We start from the raw sequence: 18,783 nt of genomic DNA on the forward strand, positions 1-18,783 counted from the left end.
GTTTACTTCTATTATTGCTGTCAATTTATCTACCTTGTTACAAGTGGCCGTGGACCTCATACGGGTTTTTCTGCCTCAGCTACCCTACCGAACGCTGGTCCTAGAATGGGTTGCTGAGTCCTCGGCTCTCAGCTTGCCCTCGGGCCCCGTCCCCTGTGGTTGTTCCCATGTCCGTTCTTTCTCTCCGGGTTTTTGTGTCCCCCCCCCCTTCCTTTATGCTTTATGCTCCATGGCTCTACTGATTGCTAGCTACAAGCAGGTATTGGAACAAGTTGGTGAATGGCTTCCACAACTTGTGGAAGCCCCCTCTGTCTCTGAATTTTATCTTCTGCAGTTGGAGGAATTCCGACAGGTAGGCCAGCCAACCTGCGGCGTGTGATGGTGCCACTGATTGCCAGCTGAGCAGGATTCTTCAGTGAACGATTGGGGAGGCAAAGGATAGGGTGTCTGCCCCCTCTCCCCACAAAGAATTCCGTCTGGTTTGATATCCCAAAGACTGCCACTCTCAGGCATGGCTCCACCCTCACCCCCACCACCATGGACATTGTCTCGAAAAAGATTGTCCAGAACCCCACCAGTCTGGGACAAGCCCAGAACATGTGGGTTTAGTTGGCTGGGCCTCCCTAGCACCATTCACATTTGTCCTCCACCTCTGGGTTGAGCCTGTTCATTCGGGTTCTGGTTAGGTGTGCTCTGTGCACCCCCTTTAGCTATATCACTGGTGGAAATCAACTCTTTTGTCCATGATTGGACCAGGCTGTAATGAAGTCAGAAACTGTGTGCTCCTTCTGGAATCCAACTGAATATCCTTGAGCAGGTCATGATGAATAGGTGCTTTTAAATACCTTCCGTCGCTTTTTAAAAAGTGTTTTTCATGTGATGTGAGCTTCGCTGGCGAGGCTAATATTTGTTGCCTCTCTCTAATTGTTCTTGCTGATGGAAACTGATGAATGAAAAAATGAAAATCGCTTATTGTCACGAGTAGGCTTCAATGAAGTTACTGTGAAAAGCCCCTAGTCACCACATTCCGGCGCCTGTCCGGCTAGATGGGCTAGTTATTAAATGCATTGGATTTGTCCTGCTTTTCGTTTGCAAGACATTGTTACAATCCCCTTAAAGGTCAATTTTGCTTCAAACATCCGGTTAATCGATGAAAGAATAGCACAAGATTTCATGTTGTAAATCTTTTATTGCAACAAATAATTTTTTAAAACCTGACTAAACCCTGCTTTCTTTTTGTAGGTAACCCATACTTAAAGTACCGAAAGGAACATTTCTTTTTTATACTTATTACACATTGTGGAATCACAGTCCTTGCAGCAAACAGTCCACAGTTGCTCCTAGCCTCCAAAGGGTTCCCATATCCCTAATTCCTCCAGTGCTAACTTTGAGTGACCATCTCCAGATGCTTTCCTCAGTTTTCAAAGAGTTCCCTCAATCCAGTACCAGCAATAAAGTCTGTACCAGTGATTATTCTTCCCCCTGGCTAAGCCTCAATAAATCTCCCGGAATCCTTAGATGGCTGCAGGATGCGTCTTTTCGACTAGAGACTGTTTTCCTCCCCCATCTGACATGGTAGCTCGCAAAGCCAAGCAGCCTGTTCTCTTTGCTCACCACACAGTACTGTTGTCTGTATTACTCATTGATTTTTTGGGAAGCCTGTAACCTGGCAGTATTTTCTCGTGGGCCCTGCCATCTTGATTAGCAGCGGTGTTACCAAGCCACGCTTGCCAATGGATGTTGAAATCCCCACTCAGAGTACATGTGCCATTGCTACCATCGATGTTTGTTCCAAGTGATGGTTTTATTATCTGAGGGAGGTTGGAGATGACTATCAGCAGGGGACTTTCTTTCCCATGTATCATTGATGCTTTTAGATTTAATGTTGAATGCTATTCCTCCTAACTATACCACTGTACTGCCACCTCTGGTGGGTCTACCCTACATTTGGGGCAGGAAATTCTCACAAATGCTGGTGGAGGAGTCTGGAAATTGGTTGAAATATATGATTCTGAGTATGACTGCATTAGGCTTTTCTTTGACTAGTCAATGTAATGGCTCTCAATTTTGGCACAAGTTCCCAGTGTTGGTGGTGATCGTGTAATTGGGACAAGTTATTTTGATTTTGGAGTTATTTCTGTCAGTACTTTGGACCAAAGGAATATTGTAAAGCCATGTAGTTCTAAAATGTAGAGAAAAACCTTGGACAAGAAAGGTCAGAAAGACCCCAGTATCTATTTAAAGTTAGGCATTGTACGTTAAAGATTAGGGTTAATTCAACAAGAGCGGTTTGAAAGAAACATCTTAATTCAGATATGTATTTGATACAAAGAAAGATGGACTCCCAAAATAACTCTAAATCCCTAACAGAAAAATACAAGTTTAATTTTAGGAATTTAAAGTGCTGAATATAATATAATTAAGAACATTCCAAAGTTATTAATTTCAAGCAGCTCTTCAAAGCCAGAAAATCCAGTGAACTTTAAAGCTAATCCTTCTTAAATACGATTTAAAATAAACATAATTATATTCAGGCTTCCCTTGGCAAAGGAAAAAAAAAAGCAAGCCATGTTGTTTTATCTTCAAATGATTGCTTATGTTGGTACCAAGTGTGCAGAGAACTATTTCAAATTCAACTAAAGGAGATGTGTCTGCGTATATCAGTCTGTGTGTGTACATTTAAAAAATCACCATGTACTCCAGAGAACTAGATTTTTACTCTAATGTCTAAGAGGGTGGTATAGGCAGGTAGTTTGGAGAAAGGGTGGAATGTAAAGCAACAGATGGAATATTAACTAATTATTCTGTCAAGACGGTGCATTGCAGAGTGTTACACACACCACCACTGAAAGAAGGCAGAGGGAAATGTTCTACTTTGGGTTCAACTAGGATAAGCTGTTTTCTATTATTTGAAACTCCAGACTGATGATGATCCCTTATTTCTGAGTGTAATCTCCAATGGAACCTCATTGGGGTATGGAAAGTCTCTAAATTGAATGGAAACACTAGAACTCGTGTGAGCAATGTTATTAAGTATGCCCATTAAATGGGTGTTATTTTAATCAAAAGTTTATCTAATCTCAAATGATCAACTATATCCTTTCTGCACCTAGAGAATGTATGGTTTTAAATTTATACAATATTTTTTTGAAGAATTGATACCAAAGACGTTTATGTGTTGTGTGAAGGAAATACTGTGTTCAGTGGTGACTGAGGAGCAGGTCCTGGTGGAATGTGGTGAAGTCTGTCAGGAAATGAAGCAAAAAGCATCTGAGGTAACGTCTCTTGCCTTGTTACATTATACTCCCAGCTTTGCTTAAGAGTAGATACAAAGAACATATTCTAAAATAGACTTTGCATACAATGAAACCCATGTACAATTGTTGCAACGAGTACATTGCATTTCATATGTTAAGCTTCAATTTTGTTTGTCTACATTATTAGACTTATCAGACTGCTTGCATTTTATACACTGCTCTACCAGAAATCATAGTGGCAGAATTTACGTGGCTTTTAAAAGAATGTTTTGAAACATTTGGAAAGGAAAGCAATAGGCTATGTGAAAAGAGCAGATAATAGAGACAAAGTCAAGTATTTAGAATCATTTCAAAAAGCTGGCAAAGGCCCAGTGATCATCTTGTGTCTTTTAAAATTCTATAGTTGAAAGTACTTGTAATCTGTCCAGGCTCAAGTTGATGAAATATTTTTTTATTAGCTGTTTAGAAACTTAACCAACAATTTAGGCCATCAAATCTTTTGTTAATTCGGGGAAATGTTATAGTTTGAATTTATTTTAAAATAGCAGTATTAAATGGTGCATTGTAAAAGTTATATCTTCTTGATCTACATTTACAATGTTGTCTTGATCCTGTTTTGTATGTCTTTCTAACTCTGAATAATTTAAGTCATACTACTTTTTTAAAGAAATGGTTTGTCAGACTTGCACTATCTCAATTTGTGACTTTTTGGAATGATATTGATGGTGTAGCAGTAATTTCACTTTACTAGTAATCAATCTCAATCTCTGGGGACATGTGTTCAAATCCCAAATTCAATTAATAACTCTGACATTGAAAGCTAGTCTCAGTCATGGTGACCATGAAGCTATTATTGATTGTCATAAAAAACTATCTGGTTCACTAATAGCCATTAGGGGAGAAAATCTGCAATTCTTACCTGGCCTGGCCTAAATGTGACTCCAGTCTCTTAGCTGCGCACTGAAATGGCCTTGTAAGCCAAGGGCAATTAGGGATGGGCAACAAATGCTGACCCATTCCAGTGACACCCACATTGCATGAAAGAATGCAAAAAAAGTGATGGAACTGCGACCATTCAGAAGGTAAAATACATCCATTAGCCCAATCATTACATTTGATTTTTAAAAAATTAACTTTCATACACTAGGAAAAACCTAAATGCTGTAAGCAAAGCACCTATCAATTGTTAGAAATCCAAATTCATTAAATTTGTTATTGTAATAAATTCCATTTTTATGTTTTAAACTCAGTTACAGAAATCTAATTTTCTAATGATAGTGAATTCCCCAACTGAATTGCCAGCAGTACATAGGAACATTAGTTGGTTCCTGATTTAAAACTTGCCTGAAATAGTGATTGCAAAAACAGTAAGGAAAATTGTAAGCTCATTACTCTCAAAATTAAACAACAGTAAGATTAGTCAAAAGCTGCATGTGAAATTTGTAATCTTTTTTGGCATTTTATAGCTACTGTTTCAGAATGAAGACAGCATTTTAAATTGGTGAGGCCAAAGAACTGTATTGGATTACATGTGGAACCTTGCAGAACAGTCAGCTTCAGATGTAAAGCATATGCTCATTAAAGTTGACCAGGTGGCTTGGATTTTTCATGGATCTCCTCCAGTTTTATTTTGCTCCTTTTAAGGGCCTTGCAAATCAACATATTATGAGTAGTAGCAACAACTTAGATTTCCTTTTTTGAATTTCTACAAATGAGATGCCTAAAGAATGCTGCACCTGGGGGGAAATATCAGCAATTTTGGCAATAAAATGTAAAAGAAAATCGTGCACATTTTGTTATTAAATAGTGGTTCATAAAAATAATGTAATTTTTGCAGATAGTAGTTTTGAACTACTATTGACTGCAACAAGTTTCACAAAAAAAACCCAATAAATAGGGTCACTGATGAGCTAGAATATAAATGAGACAGCGTTTTACATTTTACTATTGCAACTTTCAAGGGTAAAATTACAAGCAGTAGTTAAATAATAGATAAGTTACTCATTTTGTTTTTTGGAAAATATGTTCAGTTAATGTAATAATAACGTTGAAAATAATTTAAACAAAAATGTACGCAATGGTTTAAATATCACATTTAGCTGCAGAAATGGGCCATCTTCCTAAAAATCCTACATTTTTTGAAATTACTTAGCGGAATGTGGGTGTTGCTGGACAGGCCAGCATTTGATGCCCATCTATAATTGCCCTAGAGAAAGCAGTGGTGAGCAGCCTTCTTGGACTGCTGCAGTCCATGTGCTATTGACAGTCCTGTGAGGGAGCGACTTCCAGGATTTTGACCAGGGGGCAATGAAGGAATGTCATAGTTCCAAGTCAGGATTGTGTGTGGCTTGGAAGAGAACTTAGAAGTAGTGGTGTCCTGGGCATCTGTTGCCATTGCTCTTTGAGGTGGTAGAGATCTCAGGTTTGGGGGGTACTGTTTGAGTCCTGGTGGGTTGCTATAATAAATACATCTTGCAGATGGTATAGGCTGCTGCCACTGTGTACTTGTGGTGCAGGGAGTGAATGTTGAAGGTGATAACTTGGTGTGCCAATCAAGCAGGCTGCTTTGTCCTGGTTAGTGTCAAGCTTCTTGATATTGTCAGAGCTGCACTTCTGTAGGCAAGTAGAAAGTATTCTATCACACTTCTGACTTGTGCACTGTAGATGGTGGAAAGGCTTTGGATTGGATGGTTGGATTCTCTCATTGGGCATGGGCATTGTTTGGCAATTTGTGTGGCACAAAGATAATTTTTCACTTATCAGCTCTAGCCTGAATGCTGCACAGCTGCCTCAGTGAATGAGGAGATGTGAATGGTGCTCAACATCGTGCAGCCATCAGTGGACATCCACACTTCAACCCTTATGATGGAGGGAAGATCATCAATGAAGCAACTGAAGATGATTGAGTCTAGGACACAACCCTGAGGAACTCCTGCAGCTATGTCCGGGACTGAGATAATTGACCTTTAACAAATGCAACAATCTTCCTTTGTGCTAGGCACAACTCTAACCAGTGGAGAGTGCCCCCCCTTCCCGACTCCTTTATTCTCATTGACTCCAGTTTTGCACGGGCTGCTGGACACCATACTCAGTCAAAAGCTGCCTTGATGTCAAATGCAGTCATTTTCACCTCATCTCTGCAGTTCAGCTCTTTTGTCCATGTTTGGACCAAGGCTGTAATGAGGTCAGGAGCTGAGTGGCTCTTGCTGAACCCAAACAGAACATCAGTGAGCAGGAAATTGCTGAGTAAGTACCTTTTGATAGCTCTTTCAGTGACACCTTTCAACACCTTGCTGATGATCAAGAGTAGGCTGATGGGGCAGTGATTTGGTTTTTTTATTCGTTCATGGGGTGTTGCAGGCTGTGCCAGCATTTATTGCCCATCCCTAATTGCCCTTGAGGGGATAGTTAAGAGTCAACCGCATTGCTGTTGGTTTGGGGTCACATGTAGGCCAGACCAGGTAAGGATGGCAGATTTCCTCCCCTAAAGGACATTAGGGAACCAGATGGGTTTTTCCAACAATCAACAATTATTTCATGGTCATCATTATTTTTTTTTATTCCATATTTTTATTGAATTCAAATTTCAGGAGGGTGCGCCAGGAGCAGCACCAGCCATACCCAAAAAATAGATCTAACCTGATGGAGCTACAATACAGGATAGTGTGTGCCAAACAACAGAAGCAAAATGCAATAGGCTGGCACAGTGGTTAGCACTGTTGCCTCACAACACCTGGGACCCGGATTCGATTCCGATCTTGAGGCTGACTCTGTGCAGTTTGCCGTTCTCCCAGTATCTGCATGGGTTTCCTCCGGGTGCTCGATTTTCTCACACAGTCCAAAGATGTGCAGGTTAGATGGCCATGCTAAATTGTCGCTTAGTGTCCAAAGGTTAGGTGGGGTTACGGGGATAGGGTGGGGGAGTGAGCTTTGGTGAGGTGTTCTTTTGGAGGGTCGGTGCAGACTCAATGGGCCGAATGGACTCCTTGTGCACTGTAAGGATTCTATGATACAATAGACAGATCTAAGCGATCTCACAACCCACTGATCAGAACTAAGCTCTGCAGTCCTGCCATACCCAGCCATAAGTTAATCAACCAACCAGAGAGGTTCCACAAATATAGCCATCCAATGATGTGCAAAGGACAATGATCTTCAGCAAGAAGTGCAGATTATCCATCTTAACTTCCTCTTGAGGTTCCCAGCAGCAAAAAAATCATCTTTGACATATCACTGTCCAAGCTCAGATGAAGATCTTAAACCAAAGAGAAAATGCTGGAAACTAACAGCAGGTCTGGCAGCATCTGTAGGGAGAGAAAAGAGCTAACGTTTTGAGTTCAGATGACCCTTCAAAGGGATTTTCCAGCATTTTCTCTTTGGTTTCAGATTCCAGCATCCGCAGTAATTTGCTTTTATTCAGATGAAGATCTGATTGCAGCCACATGACGTCTATAATGGCAGATGATTGCCCATCTCCGCCTCCTCTGGAGGTCCCCTGCTTCACATGCCAGTCTTCAGCCAATTCAATTCACCCCATATGATATCAAATAAGAGCTGAATTGCAAAGGCTGAGAGTGCTGGCAACATTCCAGCCATAGTACTGAAGATTTATGCACCAGGGCTAGTCGCACCACTATCCGAGCTGTTTCAGTATAGCTACAACACTGGTACCTCCCCAGCAATGTGGAAAATTGCCCAAGTTTGTCCTATCCACAAAAAGCAGTGCAAATTCAACCCAGCCACAAATTCAACCCAGCCAATCAGGTGGTAACCCGCAGGATGTTGCCTTGTCCAAGTTTTACCGGATGTCATGGAATCCAGAGTCGATGTTGGGAACTCCCAGGGCAACTCCCTCCTGACTGTGCCATCACCTCTGGTGGGCTTGCCTTGTCGGTGAGACAGGATATGCCCAGGGATTGTGAAGGTGACGTCTGGGACAAATGTATGATTAAATTGTCTAAGTTTTGATTTGGTGATTATGCCTTTGTTAGACTGTTGTTTGGACTAGTCTGTGGGACAGCACTCCCAAATTTGGCACAAATGTTAATAAGGAGGACTTTGCAGGGCTGACAAGAGCTTGATGTGCAGTTGTCATTTCCGGTACCTAGGTCGGTGCTGAGTGGTTATTCCAGTTTCATTTCTTTTGGACTTCATGAAGTTTGGTATAACTGAGTAGCTTGCTAGGCCAGCTCAGAGGGCAGTTATGAGTCAACCACATTGCTGTGGAGTCACATTTAGGCCACACCAGCCAAGGACAGCAGATTTTATTCTATAAAGGAGTTCCTATGACAATCAACGATGGTTTCATGGTCACTATTACCAAGACTAGCTTTTAATTCCCGATTTATTAGTTGAATTTAAATTCCACCAGGATAGAACCCGTGACCCAAGAGTGATAGCTTGGACCTCAGGATTGTTAATCCAATGGCATTGCCAGTTAATCACTGCCTTCCCTTAAATATCCTTTTAATAATGCAGTAGTTACATGAATGTCAAATTTTAATTTGTCTCTGGACAATTGTTATTTTTTCAACTGTTTCTTCAGATGAAAGAAGCTGAAGAAAAAGCGGCCCTTGAAAAAGAAAGATTGAAACAGCAGGTAAAGTAGCCTAGAACTCTGCTTCCCAAACTATTGATCTATTTTAAGTTTAAAAATTAATGCTATCCAAATGTCAGCGAAAACAAACCAGCAATAAGGCAGCATTGTAACTTTCAGAATGTGATTTTTTATATTTGTGTATTATAGATCAACATGTGCATCATATGCATGTGAAAATCAGTTTTTTTAAAGTACTTGTAAAAATGTTATTTTATGCACTGATGTAGGTTTCAGACAGGCTGGTGACAAAACGCAATGAAGCCCCTCTCCCCATTACCCCCACACAGGCAATGTAATCAACCCTCTCTTCCCACCATAAACACACGCATGTAAATATATTCCCCAGCCCCTCTTCCCAATCCTCTTCCACCTGATACATTCGCTCACTCATCAGCTCCTGTTCCCAACCTTCCTGATCCCACACAATATGTTTAATCTTTGAAAAATAATCCTTCAAACCACTGGAAACCGTGTGTCTTTTTGGATAAAAAAAAAAATTGTTTTTTTTATTTGTTTGTTTTGTTGGTTGAATGGTGAATTTGCTTTCTTGTCTGTTTCATCTAAAGTTACTTGACGGGCTGGTTTTGGGAATTATGGAGACACAAAACCTATCAGTGATGCACGTGGTGTTCTTTTAGTGCTTTAAATGTATGATTAGCACTACCGGGGAGAGAGTGAGAATAACCCAGAGTTTAATATTCCCATTATTAAAATGGAGTTTCTTTTATCTGCTGATCATGTTACACTGTGCATATAATTTACTTCGTCAAAATGTTTCAATTCTATCATCTCATATTTTGAGGTAGATCCTGTATGCTTGCAGTCTGTGGTATTTCTTGTCTCTACTATGACAGGATTATATTTGTGGCATTTGCTTTTTAATGCTGGAACTTCATCTACCATATTCAAAAGCCAGCAATTATAAGCTTTGTCATTGGTTATAAAGTAAAATTACAAGGAAGGACGGATCGTTTGGATATACTCTATCAGGTTTCTCCAATTGCAACCCGCAGGTTGCATCTGGCCCCTCAAGTTCCTGTAAGTGGTCCCCGGATACAATTTTAAAAATACCAGACAAACAAATAAGTTGTGGTGAAAGATTCTGCAAGAAGCTGTCTTCCCAATAACAGGTCACTCCTCTCCCGTGTTTGCTGTTCAGGACGGAGAGGCTGAGCGAGAGGGGTTGGGGAAGAGGCTGGCTGGCCTGTGCCAGAGATTGAGACTGTGGGAGCGAGTGTGTGAGGGACTGTGGGAGTGAGTGAGGCCAGAATTTCCCACTTGCCGTGCCAGCACGTGCTAGATACTAATGGTCATGAATGGGGTGAAACGCGATGATGCTGGGAGGGCATTCCAACATCATTGCACTGCCTTGCGATATTTGGCTGGCCAGCATGCTCGGAAGTTAGAACCACACCCACTGACAGCTAAAGGGCCAAATTAACCCATTTGAAGACCAGTTGACAGCGGTTTTGAGTAGCATGTGCACTTTTACTCTCAACGCATGGGACAATCGGCTAGGCGGCCTTCACTTTTTTCATTCATTTTACATCCAGGGCGGTTTCAAGGCTCACAAGATATTGGTATGGTGAGGAGTTAGAGTTTTGCTGTTAGTTGTTTTGAATAACGGTTCAGTGGTAGAATTTTCGCCTGCCATGAGGGAGGCCTGGGTTTGATTCCTGGCCAATGCGAACATAATTTTAGGGCTCCACGGTAGCACAGTGGTTAGCACTGTTGCTTCACAGTGCCAGGGTCCGAGGTTCGATTCCAGGCTTGGGTCACTATCTGTGCAGAGTCTGTACGTTCTCTCTGTGTCTACGTGGGTTTCCTCCAGGTACTCCGGTTTCCTCCCAGAAGTCCCGAAAGACATGCTTGTTAGGTGAATAGGAGATTCTGAATTCTCCCTCCAAGTACCTGAACAGGTGCCAGAGTGTGGCGACTAGGGGATTTTCACAGTAACTTCATTGCAGTATTACTGTAAGCCTACTTGTGACAATAAAGATTATTATTATTATTGTTAAATATTTGCAGAGGCTATCTGCAGAAAGGCCCCTTCAGTGCAGAAAACTATGTAATCATCAGGACAAATATGAGGATTGCACAGTCTGCTGGAGGGATGTCTTCAGAAGAGGAAAAGAGAGCCAAAAGGGAGAGGAGGCAAGTTGCTCACAGGCACCACCCCACAGTTAGCCCTAGGCACAGCCAGAAGGGGTGGAAGGCCAGAAGTATTTGCAAAGCAGAAGGTCCAGAGCAATTATACTACCTGGACATGTCAGAGATTCTGTGCTGAAGAAGGCTCCTCTCCAGAGGACCTGTCACCTCTATCTGTGAAATTATTAGCCCCAAAATTATCGACAACTGTGCAGGTGGCCACCATATGCCAGTGGCTCTGAAGGTGACAGTGGCCCTAAAGTTTTATGCCTCAGGTCCTTTCCAGGCATCTATGCGTAGTCTCACATACCGCTGCCCATAGCTGCAGCAAGTTGGTAACATACACACTGTTCAGAAGGGTGCTGTTTTGGAGGGTCGTTGTGTACCGGATGGGTCAAATGACCTCTGTCGGTACTGTAGGAATTCTATGATTCTGCTCTGTCTATGGAAGAAGCTGTGCGTTCTGACCTCTGGACCAACCCTGTGCTCGTGCTCTACTTGGTCTCCAATACAGAGACCATGGCACGCAGACCCTCCGGGATCTCTGCCAGATCACCCCACGAATCCCACTGGGTAATCAGCACCTGGCACCAGGTGGCCGACTGCAGAGGCTCCTCATCTGCCTCTGACTCAACTTGGTCCTGGTCCATAAGACCATAAGACATAGGAGTGGAAGTAAGGCCATTCGGCCCATCGAGTCCACTCCGCCATTCAATCATGGCTGATGGGCATTTCAACTCCACCTACCAGCATTCTCCCCGTAGCCCTTAATTCCTCGCGACATCAAGAATTTATCTATCTCTGCCTTGAAGCCATTTAGCGTCCCGGCCTCCACTGCACTCCGCGGCAATGAATTCCACAGGCCCACCACACTCTGGCTGAAGAAATGTCTAAGCATTTCTGTTCTGAATTTACCCCCTCTAATTCTAAGGCTGTGCCCACGGGTCCTCGTCTCCTCGCCTAACGGAAACAGTTTATTTGCGTCCACCCTTTCTAAGCCATGTATTATCTTGTAAGTTTCTATTGGATCTCCCCTTAACCTTCTAAACTCCAAAGAATACAATCCCAGGATCCTCAGCCGTTCATCATATGTTAGACCCGCCATTCCAGGGATCATCCGTGTGAATCTCCGCTGGACACGCTCCAGTGCCAGTATGTCCTTCCTGAGATGTGGGGCCCAAAACTGGACACAGTACTCCAAATGGGGCCTAACCAGAGCCTTATAAAGGCTCAGTAGCACAGCGCTGCTTTTATATTCCAAGATGGTCATCAGCAGTTCTCGGACTGCCAGGACCCTGGGACTTCTGCCTCCGCTAGCTCCTCCGACAAGTGTAATGTGCTTTCACCACTCTGCACTGCCACCTGCTCTGATATGCATATGCCCACTGACATGCCTGTATCTGTGCTGGTGCAAGGTGCAGAGGGAGAATGTGATGCAGGTTCATCTGGCTCCTGATCATCCTTGGAGGTCGGTTGGGGGAGAGGGGGTCATGGGTTCTCCTGGGGTCGTGGTGATGTTCCATCTGAGGGACAAAAACAAAAGTCTGTTTGGAACAGCATTACGAAATTGAATTGGGTGCAGTCTGGTTCATTCTCAGAATGGACATCTGACTGCGCAAAGACTTTTGAATGGATGAGCAACAAGGATAAGCGGATTTCACATAAGTCTTATAATCACTGCCCACATCTCTCCTCCCCTCAACCAATCTCTTTCCTGTCCACTAGACTCTTGCCTTCGTCCAATAGTCCTGCCTCTCCATGCCCAGTGGACCTGTCTCCACATTTGCAGATCATCTCTTGTGCTCTACCTGACTTGCTAAAAGGTTTGTGATCCCATCACCTGTCCCTCCTCACTACTGTGCATTGTGACTCCTTTTCTCTTGTCAGTACAAAAGTGCTTTAATTAGTCCCCCCTCTACATGCCAGAAAATCCCAGTTTGTCAGTCCTTGTTCCCCAAGACACAGGTTCAGCTGCCCATCACATTGCCACACCTCACATACATACCACCCATAGTTTTATCAAAACACAGGATTATGTGCCACTTTACGCTCTGCATTTCACATCTGTGAGTACTAACATATGCTGCCAACCACAAAGACATCTGTCTAAGGTTCCAACTGGATTCAGTATCACACTTGCAGAGTGCAGAAGATCACTGAAGCTTTTCATGAACTGGATCCAGGTTCTGAGGATGACATCATGGCTGCTGGCCAGCCTGACACCTCTAACCAGGCCGCCTTTGTCGTTTGGAGTGGCCTCTTTGTACTTGCTTGCGGCAGAGAGATCTCACATCGGGCACTGACTGCCTCCAGCTGAACCCATAGGCATTCATTTGAAAAGTGGTGGGGGGGGGGGGGGGGGGGGGGGGGCAGACTGTTTCAGTGTATTCCCATCCATCCCAGCATGGGCTCTGGGTGCAGATGATATGCTGCAGACACTTAGCGAAATGAATGAAATGAAATGAAAATTGCTTATTGTCACAAGTAGGCTTCAAATGAAGTTACTGTGAAAAGTTACCTAGTCGCCACATTCTGGCGCCTGTTCGGGGAGGCTGGTACGGGAATTGAACTGTGCTGCTGGCTTGCCTTCATCTGCTTTCAAAGCCAGCGATTTAGCCCTGTGCTAAACCAGCCCCTGCACAGCACAATAACTGAATTAATGAGTCAAACGATACTTTTTTCAAAGCCGTTCCCTGAGGCCCTTGGAACACTGACTGCCGGCCTTCAGGGAGCTCCATTTAATTCCTCCGATTGCGACCTCACTGGCCCCGGCACCTGCACTCTTCCCATCACCTCTGGGAGTGCTGAGCCTGCCTCAGCAGGTGTTTCATGCTGGGCAGCAGTTAATTGACCAGCCAATGTAAAGTTGATGTTTGAAGCCAATTGCTGGCAGGAGATTTCACATCTGCTTCCGGTCCCACCTGTCGCACTCACCAGACAAGGTAAAAACCCTACCGTGTGTGTACATGTCCACATGTACATGGAAGGGCGTGTGGGAGGGTTTGGAGGGAGGGCAGGAGTGCGAGAGTCAGTGGCAGAATTTTACAGCCTCATCGCAGCCTGGATGGAAATTGCAGCAAACCAATATGTGGGTGGGGGTGAGAGTGTAATTATATAATTACATTTCCAAAAAGCTTTTAATTAAAAAAAGTGCAGCCCAGGTAAATATTCAATTTCATGAAAAGCAATCCTGTGGATTTGACAAGCAGCTCTTGGGTTGGCTGAACAATTTATTTGGCTAAAGAATTGGTTATGTTTGGGTGGGCCCAAGGTTGTTATTCATGATGGGATTTCTCAGTTGAGCTTGGCTACTGTTGAAGCTTCATAGGCATTGATGTTGAGATCATTACTCATCTCAGACTTGCATGTTAAGATTTTAGATGAGTCAGGATCCAGAGTAGGTTCACAAGACTAATCCCTGGAATGAAGAGCTTGTCACATGAGGAGCGGTTGAGGACTCTGGGTCTGTCTGGACTTGTTGGAGTTTAGAAAGATTGAAACTTACAGGATACTACGAGCCTGGATAGAGTGGATGTGGCGAGGATGTTTCCACGTGTAGGAAAAACTAGAACCAGAGGGCACAACCTCAGACTGAAGGGACAATCCTTTAACACAGCGATGAGGACGAATTTCCTCAGCCATAGGGTGGTGAATCTGTGGAACTCTTTGCTGCAGAAGGCTGTGGAAGCCATACTGAGTGTCTTTAAGACAGATAGAATGATTCTTGATCAATAAGGGGATCAGGGGTCATAGGGAGAAAGCAGGAGAATGGGGATGTGAAAAATATCAGCCATGATTGAATGACTGAGCAGACTCATTGGGCCAAGTGGCCTAATTCTGCTCCTATTTCTTATGGTCTTATAAAATTACTGCAAATAAATCTTGATGTAATGAGGGACAGATTCTGTTGCTGGTACATGTCACTTAACTTAAATTAATATGGTGTTCATATGAATAGACATGATCCTAAGCATGTGTATAGAACATAGCGAGCTTTGTCCGAAACCAAGATCAAGTTATCCCACTCCTTGTCATTCTGGTGTGCTCCATGTGCCTATCCAATAACCGCTTACTATCCAGTGTTGCCACCTAACTACTGTTAAGTGGTGTAAAAGGCTCAGTTGTTCTAGAAGATTAATCGTAAGGTTCACTGACAGTGTAGTGAGGCAAATAGACTACTGGGATGTATTGCTAGGGTAATCCCACATAAAACAAAAAAATATTATACTATCCTTGTTGGTTCGGCCTCATCTAGAATACTATATACAGTTGATCACATCACATGGTAGGTGATATAGAGACTCTGTAAAATGTTCAGAGAAGCCACTACGCTGATAAGTACCCTGAAAGCTCTTAGCTACTATGGGAGGCTGAGCTGGCCTTTTAACTCTAAGCGTAGACTTTGTGAAGATTTGACTAAGTCCATGTGGATACAGTATTTGAGTTAAACATGCTGAGAGGAATCATGGAATGCTAGTACAGTCTCCTGTTATCTCCAATCCCCTGTTTGCAAATCTGTTTACCCGCTTGAATGTACATGTGCGCAAAATCACCGTTTGCGGCCCCAAAACGTTCTCATCCATGATTTGGAGACTCATCTCAAACTGTTAAATTCTCACCTTTCCAAAGTGAAGCGCACATGCACAAATTCACCTTTTGTGATTTTGTGGGAACGGAATGTCTATGAATAACAGAGATTGACTGTATAGGATTACTAGAAATAACTAGATGTCAGGGGGTTTTCTTTTAACAGTGGGTTATTGATCTTTGGACATGTTGCCAGCTCTTGCAGTTAATGTAGATTTGCTGCGAGTGCGCAAAGGGATGTGCAACATGTGTAAGATAGGTGGGGTAGTCGGCAATGTGCCTTATAAACTGGCATTTTCTAAAACTTGTTTTCATTGCCTTCAAGGGTTGCAGAGATATTTTCTGGATTTTAATCCCTGCTTTAACCTGAGATTTATTCTCTTAGTCTCTCTCAGGATATTACACCACTTGTGGGTGTGGGGCACAGGTGATGATGCTCGGTTGCAAGATGACCTTTTGGAACAAATTCAATAGATTTTTTTTTTTTCAGACCCTTCATTATCATGTGTTTATGAGATTTCTGATATAAAAACATTTGGCTCCTTTGTGAGACAATGAAATTCTGGTGTTTCTGCATAGGATTATGTTGGCCTTTGCTTTACCCTCACTCAACAGGGTAAACATAGGTTCACTAGGTGTGTTTGGTTGCTTCCATTTTACCTTTCAGCTCTTGCCAAGTGACAAGGATAATCATTCTGATTAGTGAATATGTGGAAAGCATAAACTGGCGAATGGAATTTCGAGGATTTATTTGTGCCACATTTGTTTGAAGTTAATAAAGCTGTTAAGTATTTGATTGCCTCTGAATCAGAAGATTATGTGCTCAGACTCCACTCAAGAATAAGTTGATGATTCAGTAATAAGGGAGTGCTGCATTGCCAGAGGTGTTTTCTTTTAGGTGACGCATTAAAATGTGACTCTAGGTGAAGACGCCATGCCACTATTTGAAGGATAACATGATATTCCCCTGGTTTCTTGGCCAGTATTTCTTTCTCATCCTGCATCAAGAGGTTTGCAGTTCTTGGGATCTTACTGAGTACATCTGTAGACAAATGTGTAGACAGGGGCTGGTTTAGCACACGGCTAAATCGCTGGCTTTGAAAGCAGACCGGGGCAGGCCAGCAGCATGGTTCAATTCCCGTACCAGCCTCCCCGAACAGGAGCCGGGATGTGGCGACTAGGGGCTTTTCACAGTAACTTCATTTGAAGCCTACTTGTGACAATAAGCGATTTTCATTTCATTTCAAGTTGGCTACACAGGACTTTAGGACACGTAAATGGAAGGGATGTTATTCTGTGCAAGTGCTTCCTTTCTTCGTTAAGTCAGTTTGATTTATGTACCCAGGCTAAAGTTAATGGGAAGGAACAAAAAGATTTGTCAATTTAATAACTTCATCAAAGTTAACCTGGTTGGAGAAGTTCAATAATTTTGCAACCCTGGGTAATTTTCTAAGATTTGGAGATCATCTAACCTTGAAACTTTATTTTGTCTGTAACGAAACTGACCTATAAAAGCCTGGAGGATGCATAAGCATTTAATGATTTATTTATCTGTAACCCACTTCAGCAAAAGTAGCATTAATTTGCAGAACAAATTAAGAAAAACAACCAAAGGGAGTGTAATCCCCACAAATAGCTGTTGGAGGGGGTGAAAATTCAGATGTCCTTCACATTCTGCTGCTGCACAGCTTTTAGTTGTTTGGCAAAAGTATCATGCTACCACATTCACATTTCCAGTAAAGAAACTATTAAATGTCATGTTTGAACATCATTAGTACTTACAAGTATGCCTATTGTATTTCCTGAACTGTTGCCTTATAACCAGTCACAGCAATGTTGTAGTGATATTTACATTTTCTATGAATGATCAATGATTATTTTTAAAAATTGGAAATCACTTCTTTGTTCTGTTCCCGTGATTCTTGTTTCCAAAATCTTGTTTTGTGATCTCAGTTGTGTGTTTTATGTTTCTTCTGAGGCAACATAAAGAACTAAATTAGTTTCTAAATTTTGAAAACTGTAGCGATTCAAATTCTTCTCTTTTCATCCCTCTTCTAAAGACAGAACCCAACTATTCCTTGCCCAAGTGACCATTCTTCTAGTGGAAACTTAGACAAAGTGGCAGAAAAATATTTCAGTCTAGTAGACATAACAGCCAAGTCTGTTCCTGTTGATTCTCATTGTCTGCACGTTCACATGTACTTTCCAGTAACGGTCATCAGGAGCTGAACTCTGGGCTGACTTTTCCATTGTCTCTGAAGCCCAAAGGTCAATTGCTGCTGCTTGTAACTATTCCCAGCAGGAGATCTGTCATGGTATGTCATGCTCGTCTGTCTTGTGCCATCCTCACACATCCACTGTAGCTCTTCTGCAACCTGTCCCTCACCCAACTACGCCACTGTCATCCCTTCTTTATGCTGCCCTCCATTTTGTCCTCTAGAAGAGATCTTTATAGCTTTTCAGCTTTGATGAAAAGGCTGAAATACTGACACTTTGGGTGGGATTCTTTGTCCCGGGACGCCCGGAATCCGCTTCCTGATGGTTGAGACCAACCCAGCCCATGCAAGAGCACCCCCCCACCCCCACCCCACAATGCACTGCCTACCAACGCCTCTACCCCAGACCCCATGCTAAATTTATGCATGGCGTGGAATACGAGGGATTCCCAGGGAATCCTGGAAGATGGCAGACCGATAGTAAGGTCTCACGACCACCTACCCCGCAAATCGCCCCCACCCCCCATATCCCCGGATTGCCTGGCTGCCCCCCCTCCCCAACCTCAAGAATGGGGGTGACCCGGCAACCCCCTCCCCCCACTCCCATCCCCTCCACAGGACGCTTGAAATAGGGGGACCCCAGTAATAGGGAGACCCCTCCCCCATGGACCTCTGAATCGGGAGACCCCCACAGGGACCCCTGTAATAGGAGGACCCCTGTAACAGGGAATCCATTCTCTTCCCCCCCCCCCCCCCCATCACCCCAGGGGCCCTTGTAATAGGGAGACCTCCACCCCACCCCGATCCCACAGGGACCACTGTAATAAGAAGGACAATTCTCCGCCCCACAGATACCCCTGTAATAGGGAGACCCCCACACACGCACACAGCTCTGTAATAGGGAGACGCGTAACAGGGCCCTCTGGCAGGAGAACATAGTTTCCCAATCGCCGTATCTTTTCTAGATGTCAGGTTT

General features: G+C 43.2%; 1 protein-coding gene across 2 annotated transcripts in view; it reads left to right on the forward strand.

Annotated features, from left to right (window-relative positions):
• nfxl1 (nuclear transcription factor, X-box binding-like 1) overlaps nucleotides 1-18,783 on the forward strand; it is a 191,557-nt gene that overhangs the window by 170,696 nt on the left and 2,078 nt on the right. Inside the window, exons 20-21 of one of the 2 annotated variants that reach the window (XR_005459994.1) lie at nucleotides 3,154-3,275; nucleotides 8,803-8,856. Coding sequence is in view for 1 of the 2 variants with exons in the window: in XM_038791249.1 (XP_038647177.1) it covers nucleotides 3,189-3,275; nucleotides 8,803-8,856 (141 nt within the window). In the remaining variant the exon portion in view is untranslated. Of the gene's footprint in view, nucleotides 1-3,153; nucleotides 3,276-8,802; nucleotides 8,857-18,783 lie in introns of those variants that run through there. The other variant, XM_038791249.1, reaches the window with a different exon arrangement.

The sequence above is a fragment of the Scyliorhinus canicula genome, chromosome 3, assembly GCF_902713615.1.
Source record: "Scyliorhinus canicula chromosome 3, sScyCan1.1, whole genome shotgun sequence".
Lineage (NCBI taxonomy): Eukaryota > Metazoa > Chordata > Chondrichthyes > Carcharhiniformes > Scyliorhinidae > Scyliorhinus > Scyliorhinus canicula.